Source organism: Xyrauchen texanus, chromosome 5 (genome assembly GCF_025860055.1).
Source record: "Xyrauchen texanus isolate HMW12.3.18 chromosome 5, RBS_HiC_50CHRs, whole genome shotgun sequence".
Lineage (NCBI taxonomy): Eukaryota > Metazoa > Chordata > Actinopteri > Cypriniformes > Catostomidae > Xyrauchen > Xyrauchen texanus.
The window spans coordinates 43719022-43742874 of record NC_068280.1 but is presented as its reverse complement, the minus strand read 5'-3'; the positions used below and the strand labels follow the sequence as shown (position 1 = coordinate 43742874).

The following is a 23853-nucleotide window of genomic DNA, read 5'->3' as shown; positions in this document are numbered from 1 at the left end:
TGAAGCGTATAAAATCATTCCACTATAAACTGTCACCTGCACTGCTTCTTACCACTGATCATGAGCTACATTAACAATGGACAAGCTCTCCATGCTCAGTTGACAAAGTGATTTTTAACTGCACTAGTCTGCTCTTTTAAATAATATATTAAATCTTGGTGTAATTTGTATGCATGCAAAGTGAGGGGCTAGAATGAGTGCACTGAGATTGGTTTATCACAATGGAATCTAATTACAGAGATGAAGAACAAAAAAAAAAAAGAAATGGAGGATTAACACTACCTCTAAATTATTAATAGATTATCAATACGTTTGGTGAGGCTATTTTCTCATAACACTGTGGTTGGAATCATTTTAGACAAATTGCTCTTCAACCATTTTCTGTTATTTTAAATTTGCACTAGAAACTTCCAATTGACATATTGGTTTATTCCCTGTTAGGACTGTAATAGTATGACTACCAAGACTATTTTCGGATTGTAATTTTAGTTGACTGATACCGAGAACAGTCTTATACCTTATGACTAACGATGCCATGTTCTGCCAATACACTACCAGCCAAAGTTTGGACACTTATTAATCCTTTACAATCCCTATTTTCCACATTTAAGAATAATAGTAAAGTAATCTAAACTATTAAACGAAACAAGTGAAAGCATGGTGATTATGCAGTAAACAAAAATGCAAATTGTTATGCATTAAAACTTAATCATTTAGATTATTATTATTTTTTTATAAAAATATACATTTAGTCAAAACTTTTGCCTGGTTTTGTGTCATTTGAAGAAAAAGAAAAAAAGACTATTGTTTTTCAACACATGAATCTTGTACAACCATAGTAATTAGATGTAGTGACCTTAGATCTAGTGTTGACAAATTTAGAGTACCGGCAAAACATGAACCAAGAACACATAGGTTTAAGGGAGATTCCAGTGTTTGTTTTTAGATATGTGGAAGTTTAACTGAAGACAAATCTCAAAATTACCTGGCACAGTCCCTGGGTAAATTCAACATGGGACAACAATTGAGAGACTCTGACAGGAAAAGATTCAGACAGAGAGAAACAAGTCAACACAATACAACCTTGTTTGAAGGTTACATTTGCAGATGGCCGTCCTCTGAAGTCAAACAAATACAAATAAATCAAATTTCTGGAAAACCACTTAGTCAGACCCAATCATCTTATTAAGGGAAAACTCTTTATCATCTGATAAATAAAATCCTCCATTCATGTTGCAATCTGTCTCTGTTCATCTTTTTGTAATGACCATATTTTTCCACAAAACACATTTAACAGATTGTCTGCCCTATGTTGAGACGAAGTGTATTTAAAATATTAATGATAAGTTCTCCTCCAACCTTTCAACATTTGCATTTCAAGCAAACTGAAAGGAAGGGAGAAAAGAAATGCTAGGTGGCATGTCACATGCCAGTTGCTCATGTTTCAGCCAGTGGTTTCTAATGTCAATAGGCTGCCAGTAGATGGCAGTATTTCCTCTCCTGAGCTAGAAGACTAAACGCCATAGCTGTATCCGAGTTCTTATGCTATCTATTATATATAGTACTATGCAAGACTTGGATTACATTTACAATAGGTAGTATATGTTAAAGGTGCCTGAATAAAGAACTAGTTCAGCAGTGTTTTGTTAAATGTGCGTCATCTGCGCATGCGTTTTACTCCATTAACACACAGAAGCACCATTTATGATGAAAGAGGACAATTTTGCAACGGATCTCCATTAATTTGTCATTGTAGAAAAATGGTTGAAAAATCTGCAAATTTCTAAGCTACAATATTTAAGTGTTTCAATGTATAAACCTTGAGTAATAAATTCAAAAGTTAATAATGCATTTTCAATATCAATTTGTTCCTGGGAGGCAGCAGAGGCACTACTCCGCCCCCACTGTAATCCCAACCAAATGGAGCCTGTAAGTCTGAGTACCCTTCAAGGAACAACCAGAGACACCTTTCTCCCATCGCGGCTCATTCATGCATGCATCAAAGGGGTTTGTGTTTTTATAACAAGCTATTACTACCATAGTGGCAAGCACAATTCTTTGAAATGCACACTTTACGATCGCCAGTGAAATACATCATTTTAGGACATAGTATGCAAATTGGCTCCTTTTGTTAACTGTTGACTTTTGGAAACTTAACAATAACTTAAATTCAGCTGAATTGTAGTACTAGTTCTTAAAGGTGTACTCAGTAATTTTTTGAAGTCGATGTCTGGCTCACACTGATATCTAGTGTCCTGGATGTTTAATCATTCCAAAACAGTAGTTCTCTTCTGACTCAGTACACTTGACATTGCATGTGCTAACACATATGGGGAGTGTCCTTCAACATGACCTAGTTGAAATCTCTCTACAATAACCGATATTCTAATTTTAGCTATGATGTTTGAGCTCCGTCCTTTTAGATGCAAAGTTGTTCGCTATAAAAGCAGGCACTCAAACACCATTCCTCAGAATTTTCTTCCTTCAAGACAGGAAGAAATATCTCTCATCTAGAAGCCATCTACTGCTTCGGGTCGACTGCATGAGTCAGCGGGCAGGATCTTCACGTCAAGAAGAAGACTCTTCGATTCCCTGCAGTGTTCCAGCGAACATCACTCCACCTCGCTGCTTGATGCTTCGTTGGTGAACAGCGCTTCAGCATCATGATACCCAGCAGCGCTTTGGCAGGAGTTGTGTATCGATATAAGCAATTGTTTATTGTTATATTGTGTGTGTCTATACGTATATATATATATATATACACACTACCATTCAAAAGTTTGGGGTCACTTCCCTCATCTTAAAAACCTTTTGATCTGAAGGAGTACGCTTAAATGTTTGAAATTAGTTTTGTGGACAAAAATATAATTGTGCCAACATATTCATTTATTCAATTACAAAACGAAAATGTTATTTAAAAAAATAAATCATTTTGAAATGAATGACTTGGACCGAATAATTAAGAAAAGCATCCACTAAGTGCCCAGCATAGAGATGGGAACTCATTCAATTCTGTTTAAAAAGCTTCCCAGGGTGATACCTCAAGAAGTTGGTTGCCAAGAGTACATTTCTGCAATTCTAGGCAAAGTGTGGCCGCTTTGATAATGCTAAAATGTAATATAGTTTTGATTTATTTTTGATTTTTTTAATCACAACATAATTCCCATATTTCCATTTCTATTATTCCATCCGAAGACAAGCCATTTTTACGAGCTGAAATATCTTCTCACAAAGAACACAATAGAGGTTGTATCATATGAATTAATAAGCTTGCTGTCCCACTGCACGAATGCATGGCAAGTCCTCACGGGCATGTCAGATCTGGTGTTTACAACGATCAGGCACAATCTGTGATCCGACCACACAAGAGTTGCGTGCACAGACTGCGACACACACAGTGGGATTTACAGCCGTTACTTCCTTGTTCTGGAGAAGGATGGCAGGCTTTGGACCATTCTAGTTCTGAGACACTTGAATCGAGCACTCGCATCGCGCCCATTCAACATGTTAACTCAGAAACAGATCTTATTCACATCCATCCTCGGGACTGATTTGAGTCAATAGATCTGAAGGACCCGTACTTCATGTATTAATTGCACCGTGTTACAGGCAGCTTTTTTGATTCGTGTTCGAGGCAACTGCATATCAATTTCAAGTCCTTAAATTCAGTCTGCCTCTGGCTCCCTGCACGTTGACAAAATGTATCGAAGCAGCGCTCGCCCCATTGAAACTGAACAGTGTGTGTGTTTTTAATTAACTCAGCAATGGGATATTACTAGCCAATCAGAGGCACTACTGAGCAAACACAAAGACTTGCTGCTTTGCCATGTGAAAAATCTGGTCTAATGTCAACTGTGAGAAAACCACACTTTTCCCCAATCTCCTTTTTAGGGGTTAATGCGTGCATTAACCTCATGAACGAGCACGTACATATATTCTTCTGTGTCTGTTTCAGTTCAAACTGAAAAAACATGATCACAGAAGTCATTTCATTTTCATGTGCATCACAGTAACTCACCACAGTCTGGCTGCTCTAGCACCATGGACAGCACCAGCCTTCTACTAACAAGGTATTATTCTGGGTAAAGTTTCAGAAAGAAAGTGCTGACCACAAATGCATCCAACACAGGTTGGGGCACGGTGTGTAATGGAAACAGGTGTGAAACGGCCGTGACATGTCAACCACTTAGAGCTACTTGCTGGCTTTCTAGTTTTGAGAGCTTTTCATTACGATATTGTGAATAACCACATTCTGATTCGTTCAGACAACAAAACAGTAGTGGTGTATATGTGTCACCATGTCGCGCTGGCCCACGTATGGCCGGTGAAACACAAGTATACGCTTCCCCCGGTGCGCCTCCTTTATTCTGTCATCAGCAAATTCCATGTGGACATGGAAACCATTTTGTTAATTGCGGCCAAATGGCCCAGTCAGTCCTGGTTTCTGGAGATGATTGAAATACTGGACGGGCCTCCATGGGAAATGACCGCTGAAGCTGATCTTCTCTCTCAAACACAAGGCACAGTTTGGCATGCTCAGCCTGAGCTGCGAAGCCTACATGTGTGGCCTTTGAACGGAGCATGTTAAACATGCCAGAACTGATGCACTCCACCATTTTACAAGCCAGAGCACTATCCATGAGACGCCTCTACACACTAAAATGGAATGTGTTCACTGATTGGTGTCTTTCCAATGGCAAAGACCCAGTAAACTGCCCATTACATGAAATTCTCATGTTTATCACGCACCTGAAGCCAGCGCCACTATAGGAAAATATTATTTAATAATAAAGTTCCTAAAAGGAGCAAGACAATTAAATCCACCTCGGCCATCTACAGTCCCGACATGGGACCTAACTTTGGACATAAAAGCACTCGTAGGGCCCCCCTGGACTCGTTGGATTTGTGCATGCTCTCCGTTAAGCCCGCACGACTGCTGGATCTGGCCTCAGTAAAACGGGTCGGTGATTACGTGCACTATCAATTGACATTTCATGTCTGGAGTTTGGTACCGGTCTTTCAAAAGCCACTGTCAAACCCAGAAATGGCTATGTGTCTTTTAAGGCCTGTAAGGTTCTAACCAAACCCTTCAGATAATAACATGATGTCTTCTCAAAACACATTTGCAAGGTTTTACAACCTAGACGTTATGTCTCTTTCTCCACAAGTCCTCTCTGTTTAGAGCACTTGCTATTAAATATGCCAAGCACATACTTATGCCCCTCACTTTAAGTATGGGCTCCCCATCATTTTACACAACCGACTACATTCAGGCCATAGTAATTAACCACAACGTCACAAGCAATTTCATTATGTATATATGAAATATGTCATATAGTATGAATTAACCCAGTCGGGATGGGAGTTTAAATAAACTCCCATCCCGACTGGGTTAATTCATACCATATGACATATTTCATATATTAATTCTGAGTGATGGTGTTTTTATAGCGATCAGCTTCATGCCTAAAAGGGCAGGGCTTAAACACCATAGGGAATATTAGGATATTGGTGTTAGTGTAGATAGGTTTCAACTAGGTTGAGTGGAAGGACACTCCCCATATGCATTGGGTAATGTCTTGTTCCCTTTGTCTCAGGGAACTGAGGTTACGTATGTAACCGAGACATTTTCAGTAAACAATTCCACTGTATAAATTCACTATGTACAGTACAAGATTAATTTAATCCATGCATGAAAGTGTCCAATAACAGGGCAGTTTCTGAGATTAAGTGAGTAGTATTCAGCTGGTCATGTGATTCTAAAATGGCTGCCCCATGAGGTGCCCCATTTTCAGGACAATGTATTTTAAAGATAATTTTGTAAAAATCCAAATAACTTTACAGATCTTTATTGTAAAGGGTTTATTTAAACAATGTTTTCCATGCTTGTTCAATGAACCATAAACAATTATTTAACATGCACCTGTGGAACGGTTGTTAAGACACTAACAGCTTACAAACGGTAGGCAAATAAGGTCACCATTATAAAAACTTAGGACATTAAGGAGACCTTTCTATTAACACCAAAAGAAAGATGCCCAGGGTCCCTGCTCATCTGCATGATATGCCTAAGGCATGTTGCATGGAGGCATGAGGACTGCAGATATGGCCAGGGTAATATATTGCAATGTCCATACTGTGAGATGACTAAGACAGCTCTACAGAGATACAGGAAGTACAGCTGATCGTCCTCGCATTAGCAGACCGTGTATAAAAATACCTGCACAGGATCATTACATCTGAATATCACACCTGTGGGACAGGTACAGGATAGCAACAACAACTGCCAAGTTACACCAGGAAAGCACAATCCCTCCATTAGTGCTCAGACTGTCCGCAATAGGCTGAGAGAGGCTTGACTGAGGGCTTGTAGGCCTGTTGTAAGGCTGGTCCTTAACAGACATCATCGGCAACAACATTGCCTATGAGCACAAACCCACCTTTGCTGGACCAGACAGGACTGGTAAAAAAGTGGCCTTCACTGACGAGTCGTGGTTTTGTCTCACTAGGGGTGACGGTCGGACTCGCGGTTATTGTCGAATGAATGAGCGTTACACCGAGGCCTGTACTCTGGATCGGGATTGATTTGGAGGTGAAGGGTCCGTCATGGTCTGGGGCGGTGTGTCACAGCATCATCAGACTGAGCTTGTTGTCATTTCAGGCAATGTCAATGCTATGTGTTACAGGGAAGACATCCTCCACCCTCATGTGGTACCCTTCCTGCAGGCTCATCCTGACATGACCCTCCAGCATGACAATGCCACCAGCCATACTGCTCGTTCTGTGTGTGATTTCCTGTAAGACAGGAATGTCAGTGTTCTGCCATGGCCAGCGAAGAGCCCAGATCTCAATCGCATTGAGCACGTCTGGGAACTGTTGGATCGGAGGGTTAGGGTGAAATGTCCGGGAACCATATACTGACTGTAACATTTGATTTTGACCCCCCTTTGTTCAGGGACACATTATTCCATTTCTGTTAGTCACATGTCTGTGAAACTTGTTCAGTTTATGTCTTAGTTGTTGAATGTTTTTATGTTAATACAAATATTTACACAAATAAATGATGATGAAAGTGAGAGCATTTTATTTTTAAAGAAATTTAGATTAAGAAACAGTTTAGAATAAAAGAGCTTATATGAGGTTACTGATATGACAGAACTCTTCATTTCACATGGTCATGATTTTCTACATATATTTCAAAATTACAATAAATTTCTTTAAAGATAAACTTTTAAGTGCTCCTTTAAGTTAATTGTCAGTTAAAAAATTCACTGCTCTTATTGACTTAATGACTTAAATTTTTGTTTCTAGGTTGAAACAGATTAACCATATTTTGTCAGTCAAAGCTTTTTGCACATGTTTGGTGGCTCGTCTTCCTTTTTTTTTTTTTTTGCAAGTTATGCTTGGGTTTCACCCACAAGCCTGGACTGCAGTGTTGCTATGTTCCATTGCAGTTAAAGTGGAGCACACTTTAACCGCACACATACTGTAGGCTGCACAATGCTTCATACGTTTGACAGTTTACATTCCATGAAATCTCATTGATAGCTCTAGAATACTACGAGTAGATAAAACCCATAAATAAATAAGACTAAAAAAACTAAACAACGTATGCTGCTTGAATACAATACAAATAAGACCAAATTTAAAAACAAATGTAGAAATGTATCTACATGTATCCAACATTGCATCCTTTACACTATATAAACATGTACATTTACATGTAAACTGACCCTGGAACATATCTGTAATGTCTGTAATGTATTTATAACAGTCCAATTCTTTTGTGATTATACTATATGATGGTCCATACAATAACACCATAAAAGTAAAATGCCACTGAGCGTAAGTAATGTTGTGTCTGCCTCGAACTGGCCACTCGATTTTGAGACATTCAGACCTTTGTAGGGATCAGCTGTAGAAAAATTATTAAAACATTAATGTAAGTCCTTATTCATGCAATCACATACAAAAGCATAATATAGCCTTTTCTCATTCTTGCTAGCTCTAATCTGATTGGCTGAATAAACAAATTCTGGGATTAAGGGCACAGGGTTTTTTTAACAGTCCACCAGAAAATGAAGTCATGTTTACAGAGTTGACAAACACTTAGAAGAGTTGACTAGTGCTTAGGATAATTAAAATATTTTTTGGCCAAAGTTTACCAGGTTAGTACTCTCTCAATTGCTCACTGAATTATGGTGGTATCATTCATTTTAAATAAACCCGCTCCTAAGGCATTTGAAACAAAAACTGTTGTTGTTCGCTTTACATGTCTCTCAGATAGTCTCTTCCTATCTGAATACGTGGGTTTTGGCAGGAAAAAGCTGTAATGTAGAACAGATATTTTTGCTTATTGCCACTTTGTTAAAAATCTGGCTACATGAGATTTCATACTGTATAACATAATGTATAATGTACAGCAGCCTATGTATAAAAATCATAATACAACATTTTTTTTTTAAATACTGTTCATACCTGTGACATTGAGGTACACAAGATGACCTTTTCCTTGAGTCCCACTGATGGTACATTTTGCATTACACTGGTAGTAGCCGCTGTCTTGAAGTCTTAAGGAATTGAATGTCATTAAAATGTCCCTCAGCCTTTCTTGGTTTTGTTCTGTCTCATTTACTTTGATTTGGTATCTGTGAGGATCCATGAAGGGTTCACAGTCTTCTGCCGAGTGAGAAAAACACCACGTTGCCTGAATGTCATCACAGCTCTCTTTCTCATAAAGCAGCGAACACTTGAGAGTCAAAGAATGGCCTTCCATTTTAGTCACTGGCACTCGTGAGTATTTCACAGTCACTGCATGTGGGAAATATTTTATATTAGCTCATAAAAAGTTAACTTAACAACCAACATAATAACACATGGTAACAATGCTTCGCATCGCAAACCAATGTGTCAGACCTTGCAGATTCACAATGTGTCGTACGATTAGAGTTTCATTTACTGTCAATTATTTGCTAAAGTTTTCTGAAAATAAAAGGTTTGTTATAACCAACTATATATTTAAAAATCATAATATAATGTACCCCAAAATAGTATTTGGACAATTATGCTACACTTAAAAAATATTAAATAAAACAAAATTACATCCCAAGTGACCTTTAATTTGAAGAAAGATAGCGCAAGCCCACTTTTCATGCAAAACATTTTTAACATTTAAAAAAGAAAATGTTTAGGTTTTAAATTCTAAAACAATAGTTATACTGTTCAAAATTAAGAGGAATTTAATTTAGTTTAAATTAAGATTAAAACTACAGTATTTGGACACTTTGTAGTTTTTAATCGTGGTGGAACATAGTTAAGAACTACACATGTGTGAACTTGAGAACTTACTTCATGCATCTAAAAAAAATTACCTCAGGGTCAGTTGGTCAAAAGTAACTGCACAAACTGATCCAAAAAGTTAGTTCTGAGAAATAGTCTACTATAGAATTAGCTACTATTTAGCAGCGTTCATTTGGTTGATATTTTGAAATGTATACATTTTAAACCATGGCTTATGTGTCCATATACTTTTGGACTACTGTATAAAATATCACTTTAAATAATATATATAGATATATGGTTGTCAGTTATTTAAGGTTTCAGATTTTAGTATGTAATTTTCAAGAGCCAAATACATGCAAATATTAAAACTACTAAACTCTACTTGCTAAGAGTTTAATATTACACTTAAGTATACTTATTTACAGTAACAAGTACTTACGCCCTGCTATAGATGACAGCAAACTGCAGAGAACAAAAACCCTTAAAAAAACAGAAGATGGGTAAAAGATCCACATTGTGTGACTGCTGTGCTATCAGTCAGAGGAAATGGCTAACTTGACTATGGCTACCTGAAGTAGAGCAGAATTTCCTTTGAACTTTGCAGATGCAACACTCACAACCACAGATTATGTGCTTGCTGAAAAAGAGAGCATGCAAAGACCTCTGAGCAGGCCACCTTATGAAGCAGATAAATGAATAAACCCTTACAATCAGCATTACGGGTGTAAATATATGCTCAGGCGACAATTCGATTAGATTACGATTATTTTCCTGACGATTACGATGTATCATGAAATTAATTAGATTCAATTCGATTATATTGGAAAGAGTCTTGCCATTTTCCCAAATATGATGGAAGCATAAATTGAACAGTGTTCACAACATACAACATAGCGAGTATACTCGGACATCAGGTTTTACATTCACAGCACATTTATTTTCAAGTGCTCTAGATTTTAACCAAAATAGAGCCAGAATTACATTGTTTGAATTGAGGATCCACTGTTGAACTCTAAAACAAAAATGGAATGCAAATTAAAACTTCAGACATTAATGCTTTATAATATGAGCAGATATTCTGACAAGATATTTGTACTTACCATACAGTGTTAAACAAAAGCAAAGTGCAAAGGTGACAATAAACCAGTAAGTTTGCTGACAGCACGCCTCATGCCTTCACTTAATATGGTTAGCCACGTTGGTTGTGTTCCCCTTGTACTTAATTTCTATTTGGCATATTTCGCATATTGCAACCATTTTGTCCAAAGTACTGCCCTTCTTTCTAAATCTAAAATGTTTCCAAACATTCGATTTCGCATGAGGAAGATCACGCTGATTTTTCATCTGTCTGTCTGGCGCTCTCGTGAATGCTCTGGAAGTTGATTGGGGATTGGTGGATTTTGTAAATTGTGGATTGTGTAATTATGGATGATTAAGTATCGATGCATAGTTACACCCCTAATCAGCATGTGTGTTCCGTTTCCACTGTCAGTGGTCTCCTACTTTAAGTTGCATGCACATTATTTTAGATTGTGTGCAAGAGTCAGTCCTTACTGCAATCACCTGGATACAGGTTTAAATGCATCCTTTTCTATTCTTTTAGATAGAGGGGCCCTTTCTGTCCAGTGTTGGAATATATTTCTACATGCTAAAATGCTGTAATAAATCGAATGTTTTGTCACAAATGTGTGTGTGCGTGTGTGTGCGTGTGTGTATGCGTGCATGCATTTATTCCAGCGTGCATGCGTGTGAAGGCAAAGGTTTCCACTGGCTGTGGTTAGATGTTGAACAAGTGAGGTTGCACCATTAAATGACTTAAACCTCAGTCAGTGTCTCATAAAAAAAAATAAAAGATCTATATGGTTTGACTAAAGCAATATGAAAAATGTCAAGGCACATTAGCATTTTTTTCAGTACAAAACTGAATATTTTAAAACTGACTTTAATAAAAAAGGAAATAGCTTGAAATAGCTTAACTAGTAAACCTACCTGTCACAGCTATACAGTTATAACTGCCTGTAACCGTCTAATCCAGGATGTGAAATAAACCTACTACACAACAAAAGGTGAACAGGGATAGCTCACCCAAAACATAATTTACTCACCTTGTCAAACTCCTCTGTTTTATTCAAGACATTTAGCAGCATTTCCAAGCTGCTTTATCCAAAAAGAATAACAGAGACACAAGCTCTAAGCACCAAGCAAGTTGTCCATATGGCTCATGACGTGCTATATTCCAAATTTTCAAAAGCTTTATGAGGAACAGATTGACATTTGAAACGTTGCCATCCACATGACGTTTTCTTCCTTCAGAGTGAAGAAAAGAATATGGAGGAGAGAATGGTTGGGGAGACATGGACAGGAAGGATTGTCTGTTCTGCAGAGAGAGTTGGAGGTAAATAAATACATTTGCAAGAAGGTTGCTGCCTGCTGGAGTTGTGGCTCGACAAGGACATGTTTGTGCTTTGTTTTTGTTTCAAATAATTGAAAAGCTTATGTGTATGCAAATTTATTCTGATAGAAACTATATTATCGTGCTCACCATACAATGCATGATAAGACTGGATTTAGGGAGCTGCTGCCGATGAAAACACATTTCACACTGCAGGACTTGGAGTCACAGACAGGTCTATATATTTAACCTGCTAGATATTTAACTTGCGACACATCGGCACATCTTAGAAAATTCACACATCGCGATCATCGCTCATGGGAGCAAGCACAGATTTGCCTCTGATTTCTGGCTTTTGTCGGCAATATCCATTAACTGTCGGCAAATGGAAAATCAGGGGTAAAATCGTGTAGTGTAAACTTGACATAACGTTTTTAACTGCCCCATACTTCAATAACAGTTCATTTGCAAAGCTTACAGTGGCAGCCAAAGGTTTGGAATAATGTAACATTTTGCTGATTCGGAAGGAAATTGGTACTTTAAATCACTAAAGTGGCATTCAACTGATCATAGAGTATTGTCAGGACATTACTGATGTAAAAAACAGCACCATCACTATACATTTTTATTATTTTTTTTAATCAAATCTTGACAGGCCCCATTTCCAGTAGTCATCACTCCAACGCCTTATTCTTGAGTAATCATGCTAAATTGCTAATTTGGTACTAAAAAATCACTTTCCATTATATCAAACACAGCTGAAAGCTATTTGGTTCTTTAAATTAAGCTTTACATTGTGTTTGTTTTGAGTTGCCACATTATGCAATAGACTGGCATGTCCTAAGGTAAATATTAGGTTAAAAATGGCAAGAAAGAAACAGCTTTCTCTAGAAACTCGTCAATCAATCATTGTTTTGAGGAATGAAGGCTATACAATGCTTGAAATGACCAAACAACTGAAGATTTCATACAAAGGTGTACACTACAGTCTTCAAAGACAAAGGAAAACTGGCTCTAACAAGGACAGAAAGAGATGTTGAAGACCCAGATGCAACTAAACAAGAGGATAAGTACATTAGAGTCTCTAGTTTGAGAAATAGACACATCACATGTCCTCAGCTGACAGCTTCATTGAATTCTACCTGCTCAACACCACCATCTACCATTTACAACAGTAAAGAGAAGACTCAGGGGTGCATGTCTTATGGGAAGACTTGCAAAGAAAAAGCCAATTCCCCTTTTATAGTGCAGTGTGTGTGCTGAATAGTGGTGTGTGTGTGTGTGTGTGTGTGTGTGTGTGTGTGTGTGTGTGTGTGTGTGTGTGTGTGTGTGTGCGTGTATTTATCACTTTGTGGGGACCAAATGTCCCCATAAGGATAGTAAAACCCGAAATGTTTGACCTTGTGGGGACATTTTGTCGGTCCCCATGAGGAAAACAGCTTATAAATCATACTAAACAATGTTTTATTGAAAATGTAAAAATGCAGAAAGTTTTCTGTGAGGGTTAGGTTTAGGGGTAGGGTTAGGTTTAGGGGATAGAATATAAAGTTTGTACAGTATAAAAACCATTATGTCTATGGAAAGTCCCCATAAAACATGGAAACACTACTGTGTGTGTGTGTGTGTGTGTGCGCGCGCTGAATAGTGCTGTGTGTGTGTGTGTGTGTGTGTGTGCGCGCTGAATAGTGCAGTGTGTGTGCGTGTGTGCCCGCTGAATAGTGCAGTGTGTGCGCTGAATAGTGCAGTGTGTGTGTGTGTGTGTGTGCGCTGAATAGTGCAGTGTGTGTGCGCTGAATAGTGCAGTGTGTGTGTGTGTGTGCTGAATAGTGCTGTGTGTGTGTGTGTTCTGAATAGTGCAGTGTGTGTGTGTGTGCCGAATAGTGCAGTGTGTGTGTGTGTGCGCTGAATAGTGCAGTGTGTGCGCTGAATAGTGCAGTGTGTGTGTGTGTGTGTGCGCTGAATAGTGCAGTGTGTGTGCTGAATAGTGGTGTGTGTGTGTGTGTGTGTGTGCGCACTGAATAGTGCAGTGTGTGCGCTGAATAGTGCAGTGTGTGTGTGTGTGTGTGTGTGTGTGTTTGTGTGTGTGAGTGCTGAATAGTGCAGTGTGTGTGTGTGCCCGCTGAATAGTGCAGTGTGTGCGCTGAATAGTGCTGTGTGTGTGTGTGTGTGTGTGTGCGCTGAATAGTGCAGTGTGTGCGCGCTGAATAGTGCAGTGTGTGTGTGTGTGCTGAATAGTGCTGTGTGTGTGTGTGTGTGTGTGTGTGTGTGTGTGTGTGTTCTGAATAGTGCAGTGTGTGTGTGTGTGTGTGTGTGTGTGTGTGTGTGTGTGTGTGCGCTGAATAGTGCAGTGTGTGTGTGTGCGCTGAATAGTGCAGTGTGTGTGCGCTGAATAGTGCAGTGTGTGTGTGTGTGTGTGTGCGCGCTGAATAGTGCAGTGTGTGTGCTGAATAGTGGTGTGTGTGTGTGTGTGTGTGTGTGTGTGCGGCTGAATAGTGCAGTGTGTGCGCTGAATAGTGCAGTGTGTGTGTGTGTGTGTGTGTGTGTGTGCTGAATAGTGCAGTGTGTGTGTGTGCTGAATAGTGCTGTGTGTGTGTGCGCTGAATTGTGCTGTGTGTGTGTGCGCTGAATAGTGCTGTGTGTGTGCGCTGAATAGTGCTGTGTGTGTGTGTGCTGAATAGTGCAGTGTGTGTGTGTGTGTGTGTGCGCTGAATAGTGCAGTGTGTGTGTGTGTGTGTGTATGTGTGAGCGTGTATTTATCACTTTGTGGGGACCAAATGTCCCCATAAGGATAGTAAAACCCGAAATTTTTGACCTTGTGGGGACATTTTGTCGGTCCCCATGAGGAAAACAGCTTATAAATCATACTAAATTATGTTTTTTGAAAATGTAAAAATGCAGAATGTTTTCTGTGAGGGTTAGGTTTAGGGGTAGGGTTAGGTTTAGGGGATAGAATATAAAGTTTTTACAGTATAAAAACCATTATGTCTATGGAAAGTCCCCATAAAACATGGAAACACAACATGTGTGTGTGTGTGTGTGTGTGTGTGTGTGTGTGTGTGTGTGTGTGTGTGTGTGTGTGTGTGTGTGTGTGCGCTGAATAGTGCAGTGTGTGTGCGCTGAATAGTTGTGTGTGTGTGTGTGTGTGTGTGTGTGTGCTGAATAGTGCAGTGTGTGTAATAGTGTGCTGAATAGTGTGTGTGTGTGTGTGTGTGTGTGTGTGTGCGCTGAATAGTGCAGTGTGTGTGCGCTGAATAGTGCAGTGTGTAATAGTGTTCTGAATAGTGCAGTGTGTGTGTGTGTGTGTGTGTAATAGTGTGCTGAATAGTGCAGTGTGTAATAGTGTGCTGAATAGTGCAGTGTAATAGTGTGTGTGTGTGCTGAATAGTGCAGTGTAATAGTGTGTGTGTGTGTGTGTGTGTGTGTGTGTGTGTGTGTGTGTGTGTGTGTGTGTGTGTGTGTGTGTGTGTGTGTGTGTGTGTGTGTGTGTGTGCTGAATAGTGCAGTGTAGTAGTGTAAGGTGTGTGTATTTTGTTTGCTGTGATGAATTATCTGATCGGTTTGCTGTGAAGACCAAACACTTGTTGGAGCGAAGTATTGTGTGTGCTTTTGATTTTAAAAAGAAAAGCAATAAAATTATATTTTTGTACTGGACCACTGTCTCTGGCTAATCAATCAACGAACTTGAGTGCCTTGTTAGAATAAACTAATTCTTTGGGTGTAAATCCCATCGTGGCGTAGTCTGCTAATTGTTTGGGCTTAGCCCCTGTTATTTGTATTCCACCTGCCACACATGTTTACATACAGAAGCAATTAAAAATATAGCTGCAAGCAGCGATGGCGGGCCCAAGCCGGTGGCACCGCCACCCCCGTGCCTTTAGGGTTGCTGGTGGCACCGCCACCCCCGTGCATTTAGGGTCGCTGTGCACGATGGGCAATAACGTAACCTCGCTTTGACCGTCGAGAAGATGTGTGCTGTAGAGCTTGCATCAGTGTGGGCTCTGCAAAAGTGCGCATCGAGGGCACTTATCAACCACAAAGTATGCGCGAGCACCCTTCTGATACCTAAAATGAAAAATGACACACCCTACGGTCTCATGGAGTTAATGGAGACATGAAATAAGTACACAAGACTGAAAATTCATATGAAGTGTGACATTTGGGACAGGGCCTATGACCGTGAACCACAATAGTCACATCTATGAGGTAATTCAAATGTAGAATCATTTTTAATGTCATAGGATGTCATAGGTCAATATTTTTTGCAGCACTTAAACGTGTTAATCCAGAAGGCCAGTATTTATCCGGAGGTCTCTGTACAGGTTTATTAATGTAATTATAATTTACGCACTGCTGAAGTTTCATCGAGATCAGTTAATGTACGCAGAAGTTATAACACACTTCCTTGCTTTTATGCACCCTTTATGTGCTTTTTGGAGCTTCAAAGATTCATTTGCAATGTGTTCCACATTCAAACCAAAATATCTGACTTTCCGTTGGTCTGTTTGCTCACATGAGACATAAGAGAGAGATTTCAAAGCATTTTGAAAGTGACACACTTCCTTCTGCCAGTTGGTGGCGCTATAACTTTGACTCTCAATAGTCACATCCATGTGATCGGCCTGTTACAGCGAACCCACTCCTGAAGTTTCATCGAGATCAGTTAATGTATGCAGAAGTTATAACACACTTCCTTGCTTTTATGCTCCCGATATGTGCTTTTTGGAGCTTCAAAGATTCATTTGCAATGTGTTCCACATTCAAACCAAAATATCTGACTTTCTGTTGGTCTGAGCTAATGACTGTAAATTGGAAAGTTGTCCGTCTCCCTCCCCCTCCCCTCCACACACACACACACACACACACAAAGAATGGCAGGGGAAACTGTCTGTCAGAGAGAGACAGAGAGAGCAAAATTCCAAGAAATCCACATTCAAACCAAAATATCTGATTTTCTGTTGGTCGGAGCTAATAACTGTAAATTAGACAGTTGTTCGGCTCGACGAGAACAATATACACGCTGAGTTTTGTAACTGTAGTTAGAACTAACTAAGTTATACTTTATGTGTCCTTTTTTAGTCCTAAATCAATTTCCTCGCCACGGACAAACCGTTCGAAATATAAAAAATCTGTCCGGAATGTAGCATCCTCAATGTCTTGACTTCATACCGACCGAGTTTGGTGGCGATTGGATTCATTCTCTAGGAGGAATATATATAATTCCAGAGCATGTGTTTCCAAACAACCCATAATAGCCGACTTCCTGTTGGGCTGGCGTAAAACTTAGAGCACGAAAGTTGTTCGGCCCGATGAGATCTAGAAGTGTACCGAGTTTCATATTATTACATGCAAGCATGTTTGATATATGGACCAAGTTTTCGGACCCCGTTCCAGGGGGCGCCGTCGAGCCCCCCTGTCACGCCCCGGTACCAGCTTCAGCCCGGCCCTAATGGCCGCGGGTTCTGACCCTTGTGCAAAGTTTCAAGAGTTTTAGAGCACGTTAAGAGCCCCAAAAGTGCCCGAATAGTCGTAAGAAAAATAATATTCTTTTCTCACAAAGGGCCTTTTTTCCAAGATGGCAGCATGTCCGCGTCTGTGTGTAGCACGGTTTAGTCTATCTTAATTTTATGTCAAAGAGAAGAGCTGATCTACTGATCGTGCTGGGATATCTTTATTAACGAAGGGAAGACGCCGACCCACTGGATTAAGTGTATTAGGCTCTACTTCGCTAAGGAAAGTGCTTATTTCATTAATGCTTGTGGCCTTGTCCACAAACTAACGTTTCGAGAATTTGGTCGCTGTTTGTTGTTCTGGCACTGATCCTTTTCTGGTTGTTTTTGTTTTGATTTTCTCTCGGTGCGGGACACGGTCTGATGTTAGCGTGGATCCCTCTTTTTGCATCGTGGTGTCGGGCAGCGCTTCGTGAAAAGAGTTGGAGTACCACAAGTCTACACGTCAGCAAAGAAACCTACATATTTTATACTGGTTGTCGGCTTAGTTGGACTTTGAAAGGACAATGCGGTTTGTTTCATCCAATTGCGCGGCTCTGGTGGCATTTCTGGGTGTGATACTCTACCAGGGAAACATCGGCTGCAGGTATGACTCAGACTTTTCGTTACATAACGATATTTCCTCAACTTTAAAATGGACAAATTGGACAGGGATTGGTATATATACAAACTTTAACGTTCTCTCGGACTGCCGTCTGAAGTCACCGCTTTCAAACTTTGTGTATGAGAACTCCATAGTTTCTGCTCAAACAAATAAGGAGCCCAGCATCTTAAACTGTTCCACTTGTTTGAATTTTCCTGTTGGAAATGTAAGCGAAACAGTAAGGCGTCAGAGTTTTATAGTTCTTATGTTACTGATATCAGGTAATGTATTACCAAATCCTGGTCCTTTTAATAATACTTCCCTAATGTTCAAAGTTCCTGCTGATTTTAAATCTAGATCAGGATTAGGTTTTATTCATATGAATGTGAGAAGCCTGCTTCCTAAGCTGGACTTGGTGCGTATCTGGGCAAAAAATACCAGTGCTGATGTTATAGTGATATCTGAAACATGGCTTAAAAAAACAGTTTCAGATAATGCCATAGATATTGATGGTTATTCTGTTTATAGGACTGACAGACCAAAAAGGGGAGGGGGGGTAGCAATCTATGTTAAGGACAGTTTTGAAGTTACTGTGTTGCTCTCTGAGTCAGTAGTTAAAAAGTATGAATTATTAGCTTTAAATCTTATCGTTTCTAAGACTTTACATCTTACTGTAGTTGGTTGATACAGACCCCCATCAGCTAGTACTGATGCCATTTCCTCTCTGATGCACTCAGTGACTTCTTTGAATTACAAGGAGCTTGTTCTTCTTGGTGATTTTAATGTGAACTGGCTACAGTCAGTATCTGATTGTTTCAAAGCAATTTGTGACTCTTTAAATCTCTTTCAGCTAGTTGAGACACCTACTAGACCTAACTCGAAGGATTACAAAAGTCCACATTAATTGATCTTATTTTTAGTAATTTGCCTCACAAGTATTCTTTGGCCTCTGTATATGCTAATGATGTTAGCGATCACTGCGTCATTGCCATAGTCAGAGATACCAAACTACCCATGCATAAACCACGTATTATCACTAAACGTTGTACACGAAATTTTAATGAACAAGCCTTTCTTTTTGATGTAGCACGCTATGATTGGGACAGGATTTTTCTCATTCCCGATGCTGAGTCTGCCTGGTATTACTTTTATGATGGATTTTTATCAATCATCAACAGGCATGCACCTTTTAAAAAATTCCGTGTTAAAGGTAGGGATAATCCCTTTTTTTCTGAAGCCCTTTCTGTTCAAATTCGTGAGCGGGATGTGGCATGGGCAAAAGCCAGACAATCTGATGTTGGCTCTGATTGGATCCGTTTTAGGCAGCTCCGGAATAAATGCACAGTCGCTATTAGAAAAGCAAAGGCTGATTATTTTATTGAAAAAAACACTATTAACTCAAACAACCCCAAGAAATTCTGGCAGAATATAAAACTGATATCAGGTAGTAAAAACAAGTCTAGTTTCCCATCACGTATAAAAATGGATTCCACTAGCATATCAGATAAAGAACATATGCTCAATTGCTTTAATAAGCATTTTGTTGCCTCTGGGTCTCTATTTGAACCACTAAATCTTATAGGTTCTGATTCTGATTTTATTAATGCAGAAAGTCTTCTAGAAAAGGAAGAGTTTAGATTTAAACAAATTAAGAGCACTGACGTTTATAAAGCACTCTGTCTGCTTGACATAAACAAATCTCCAGGTCCTGATTGTGTGGAGCCTGTGTATTTGAAACTAGCAGCAGATTATATTACATCTGCTTTAACTTATATTTTTAATCTTTCTTTAAACACTGGTGTTATTCCAGAAATTTGGAAATCAGCACTTGTTGTTCCTTTATTAAAAGGGGGGGATCCCACTATAATGAATAATTACAGACCTATCTCAAAGCTCTGCGTTTTATCTAAGATACTAGAAAGCCTCATTGGTGAGCAGTTGACATGCTACTTGAATGCAAGTGGGGTGTTGTCTATCAATCAATCTGGGTTTCGCAAAAAACACAGTACTACAACGGCTATTTTGAAAGTTTTAAATGACATTGTAGGGTCAATGGATAATGGTGAATCTTGTGCCTCGCATTTCATCGATTTATCTAAGGCCTTCGATACAGTGGATCATGGTATCTTGCTGCACAGATTGAAGGTTGTTGGTTTATCAAGTCACGCTATTCCTTGGTTTAAAAATTATCTGAGTGGAAGAACCCAGTGTGTTCAAGCCGAAGGTAAACAATCTGATTCATTAGAGATTTCAAAAGGTGTTCCCCAAGGATCAGTGCTGGGGCCCCTTTTATTCACTATTTATATAAACAGCCTTGATTATGACATTCAGGATGCGAACTTACAATTTTATGCCGATGATTCTGTCGTGTACAGCAGCGCTTCCTCCGGACAGCAAGCCTTGTCTAAGCTTCAGTCAGCCTTTAATATTATGCAGTTAAGGCTTCACAGTTTAAAACTTGTTCTGAACACTGATAAAACCAAGTATATGTTATTTTCCAAATCAAAAAAACCTGAAAATAATTCAGTATCTCTTCAGACCTTTCAAGGTACAGTGATTGAATTAGTAAAAGAGTACAAATATCTAGGCATCATAGTTGATGATGCCTTATCTTTTAGTTCTCATATCACTTAACTGAAGAATAAACTGAAAATCAAGCTTGGGTTTTATTACAGGAACAAGTTTTGCTTCTCTTTTAATGTAAAAAAGAAATTAGTCTCTGCTGCTTTTCTCCCTGTCCTTGATTATGGTGATGTTGTATATCAGTTTGCACCTTCTTATCTTTCTTCTTTAGATGCCGTTTATCATGGTGCTTTAAGGTTCATATCAAATTGTAAATCTTCAACCCATCATTGCACCTTGTACCATAGAGTAGGTTGGCCTTCTCTGTCTACCGGAAGAAAAATGCACTGGTACTTAATTATTTACAAAGCTATCTTGGGGTTGTTGCCTTCCTATCTCTGTTGTTTTATGCAGCAGAAAATTATCAAGAATTATTCTCTTCGTTCGCAAAACTTCTATACTCTTTCTGTTCCTTTTACTCGAACTGAGTTAGGTAAGAAGTCTTTTATGTACGCTAGCGCCGTTTGATTGGAATCTTTTCCAATCTAAATTAAAATTAGAAAATCTGCTGACTCTAGACCGTTTTAAATCAGTTATCCGGCGAATAGAAGCTGATCTAACATTATGCAATTGCTTTTAAGTGTTTTTAGTCTGTCTGTGTGATGTTTATCTGTAATGGAACTGATTGTACTGCTGCACATTTTGGCCAGGACACTCCTGTGAAAGAGATTTTTAATCTCAGAGAGCTCTTCTGGTTAAATAAAGGTTAAATAAAAGAAATGTAAAAAAATTCTAACGAAAACAATAGGGCCTTGCCTTTTCAAGGCTTGGGCCCTAATAATTCTAACGAAAACAATAGGGCCTTGCCTTTTCAAGGCTTGGGCCCTAATAATTCTAACGAAAACAATAGGGCCTTGCCTTTTCAAGGCTTGGGCCCTAAATAGTGCAGATGTGCAAAAGAACGCATCCATGACGCACTTATTTTCAAACAACAAGAGGCTAAGGGCAGCAAATTAAAGCGAATTGCTTCTCACTTTCAGGGTTGCAACTTGACACCACGTCTTTTAAAAGTGACAAGATACATGGCAGCCGTCAAAGTCTCTGTAGTTCGTGTTTATATACAAAATAATTTTAAATAGTCCAGATTGGTCCCCTTTGGTGTTATGTTGTGAATAGTTAGCCACACAAGTCCTATGCTCAGTTGACTTAAGCCAAGGGTGCGACGTGTGTGTACATACAAATGAACAATGTTTTGTGATGTCACGAACAGGCAGATTTCAAAATGAGACATTTTAGCAGGGTGACAACAAAAAATACTCTTTAGACTGTGGAGGAAATTGAGTTCTGAAATATAAGAGTTCTCTTACGAGAGGTTCTCTCGTATTGCGTAAGCTAGCTTACGCTACGGAAAGATTCATCTTTTCTGAGATATTGAAGCCAAAAAATTATCCTTAATTTTTGTATCCATTGTCAACGCAGTGCGGCAGCTGCAGACCTTGAGCGGGCTAGCTAGCGAGCTCATAGGTTGCTCTGCGGCAACTGCTGCAGCCTATAGACGAGCTTGGGCGAACTCGCATCCAATGAGAGGCGTCCGCGCGCTCACTGCATCAAAGCCCGCCAAAAAGGGCGTGACTAGAGTGCATATAAGCGTAGTTCGTAGGCTGGAACCCTGATTTTCATCTCTTCAGCGAAGCTCTCCGCATCGCTGACCTGGAAGCCGCGTCGCCGTTTGAGGGGCATCTAGCAAGCGTGGACAGCGCTAGAAGAAGCCGGCCATCTCAGCCACCTTCAGCCATCCTGCGAGCTACGCCATCCGACGACGTATCCTTTTATTAAGCAAGCTAGTTCTCACGAACTATTCACAAAAGAGTACGAGCGTCTTTTTCAAGATGCCTCGCTCCACTTGCGCCTCATGTCGCGCCCTTCTCAGCACAGGAGACCGCCACATCATCTGCGCTCTCTGCCTGGGACTGGGGCACGCAGAGCTCGCCCTCACTGAGGGCGGATGCGATTTCTGCGAGGAGCTACCGATGTCGACCCTGCGGGCTCGACTCGAAGCGGTCAAAGCAGAAACCGCCGCGCCGCCTTACCCTCAGCCGCGCAGGAAGAAGCGCCGCTCACAAAGGCTGCCGGAAACTGTGGTTGAAGCGACTGCCTCGCCGGAGCCTCTCCCTCGAGCATCGCTTTCACCCTCCCCGCCCCCGGGACGCGCAGTTGCCGCCGAGCGGCCGCACTGCTGCCATCTCGGATGACGAAGCGGAGGATAAGGGCTGCTGTTCCATCATGGCTTCGGACAGCGAGGAGTGGACAGGCTCCCAAGCCTCCTCCTCAGCCCAGGAATCCAGCAGGACCCGCGCCGGAGTCGAAGGGGAGTTAACACGCCTCCTCACACAGGCCGTCGACCGCCTCGGGCTCGAGTGGTCACCGCCCCCTGAGCAGGCACCCAACAGACTCGACGGCTGCTTTCTTCAAAGCCATCGCCGCTCTACACCCGCGGCCCGGGCCGCTCCCTTCCTGCCGGAATTACATACGGAGCTTGCAAAGTCGTGGAACGCTCCGTTTTCAGCCAGGACCCGTTCACACGTCTCCACCTCTCTCGCGTCGGTGGACGGCGCCACTGAGAGAGGCTACTCCTCCATCCCCCGGTCGAGGACTCGGTAGCAGCACACCTTTGTCCGCCCTCCGCGAGATGGCGTTCCAAGCCTGTGCTCCCGTCTAAGGCCTGCAGAGCGACTTCCGCCTATGTTGGCCGCGCCTATTCCGCCGCCGGCCAAGCCGCATCTGCTCTGCACTCAATGGCCGTTTTACAGATCCTACAAGCAGACCTTCTTCGGGAGTGGGATGAGAAAGGCAGGCACCCAGAGGCTGTTACTGATCTACGAAGCGCGACAGACCTCGCCCTTCGCGCTACCAAAGCTGCAGCCCAAGCTCTAGGGAAGTGCATGGCCTCGCTGACTGTGACCGAGAGACACTTATGGCTAACACTAGCCGACATGGGAGAAGCAGAGCGCTCCACGTTCCTCAACGCACCGCTCTCTCCAACCGGTCTCTTCGGCTCCGCGGTGAGTGGCATTGTTGACCGCTTCTCAGAAGTCCAGAAAGCCACCCAAGCCATGAACCTCTTCCTGCCGCGTCGCGCTAGCTCCTCTGCAGGCCGCTCACGTGATCAGCCTCCTGCACGAGCCTCTTCACAGCGCCCAGTTCAACAATCTCAGACTTCTCAGCGTCGACAGGGCGGCCGCCCTCGATCGCGCTCAGACAGCCGCCGCAGACCGCCTCCCCCGCGGGCCTCGATCTAAGGTAACGCTGAAACCCGAGCAGCCGAAGTCTTCCTAACTGTGTTGAACAAACGACGGCTCAGTCCCGCCGCGGCCGGACCACTGTCAAAGCTTTACCCCCTGTCAGTCCCCTTCTCTCAGGCTACTACAGTGGTGAATTTAGCAGCCAACAAGCCGGTGACACTGCCCGCTTGCCTGCACTCAAACGCCGTTTTCACGGCGACCCAAATAAATCTTGTAAAGAGCAAA

The 23853-nt window shown here is 41.0% G+C and overlaps 1 protein-coding gene across 1 annotated transcript; it reads right to left on the bottom strand.

Moving 5' to 3' along the window:
- Positions 1 to 7079: 7079 nt before the first annotated feature.
- Positions 7080 to 9809, bottom strand: zgc:174945 (uncharacterized protein LOC793867 homolog). The gene is made up of 3 exons (XM_052127625.1): positions 9722 to 9809; positions 8479 to 8811; positions 7080 to 7915 (listed from the first exon to the last, which is right to left on the bottom strand). The coding sequence occupies exons 1-3, from the start codon at positions 9795 to 9797 to the stop codon at positions 7791 to 7793; spliced, it is 534 nt and encodes a 177-aa protein (XP_051983585.1). The 5' UTR covers positions 9798 to 9809; the 3' UTR covers positions 7080 to 7790.
- Between the last annotated feature and the right edge of the window lie 14044 nt (positions 9810 to 23853).